At 73.2% G+C, this 473-nt stretch overlaps 1 protein-coding gene across 1 annotated transcript in view; it reads right to left on the reverse strand.

The window, feature by feature from the left end:
- The window catches only part of LOC104131090 (rho GTPase-activating protein 27), a gene marked incomplete at its 5' end in the record, with an annotated part of 10681 nt that extends 10209 nt beyond the window's left edge, over positions 1-472 (reverse strand). Inside the window, one exon of the mRNA XM_035899737.1 lies at positions 83-472. Coding sequence (XP_035755630.1) covers positions 83-472 — 390 coding nt within the window. The remainder of the gene's footprint in view (positions 1-82) is intronic.
- Position 473: the final 1 nt, after the last annotated feature.

The following is a 473-nucleotide window of genomic DNA, read 5'->3' on the forward strand; positions in this document are numbered from 1 at the left end:
GGGCGCCCCCCCCCCCCCCTCCCTGGTCCCCCCCCCCCCCCCGGCGCTGCCTCTGGGGACAGCACCAGGGGTGTCACCATACCTGAGCCACATGGCCGGACCCTGGCCACCTCCTGGCCGCGTCCCTGTCCTTGCCGGGGTCGTAGAGGGTCTCGGAGCGGCTCTTGCCGAGAGGGCGAGTGTGTCCTGGGGGGTCCCCGCGTGACCCCATGGTGGTGGCTCCGCGTGGCGCCGGTGTCACCCGTGCCAGGTCATCCAGGGAGTGCGAGGGGCGCACGGGCTCAGCGGGGTGGGGGCTCAGCCCTGGGGGGACCCGAAAAGAGCTGAGCACCGGCGGCGAGGCCCTGTGGGGCACCGAGTCCCTCCTGGGCACCGAGTCCCTCCGGGGCACAGAGCATCCTCCGGCCGGTTCCTCTGCCTCGGCAGCACCGATGAAGCGATACTCGTAGGCTGGTGGCTGCTGCAGAGCCAGC

This window comes from Egretta garzetta, unplaced genomic scaffold, assembly GCF_000687185.1.
Source record: "Egretta garzetta isolate BGI_Z169 unplaced genomic scaffold, ASM68718v1 scaffold488, whole genome shotgun sequence".
Taxonomy (NCBI): Eukaryota; Metazoa; Chordata; class Aves; order Pelecaniformes; family Ardeidae; genus Egretta; species Egretta garzetta.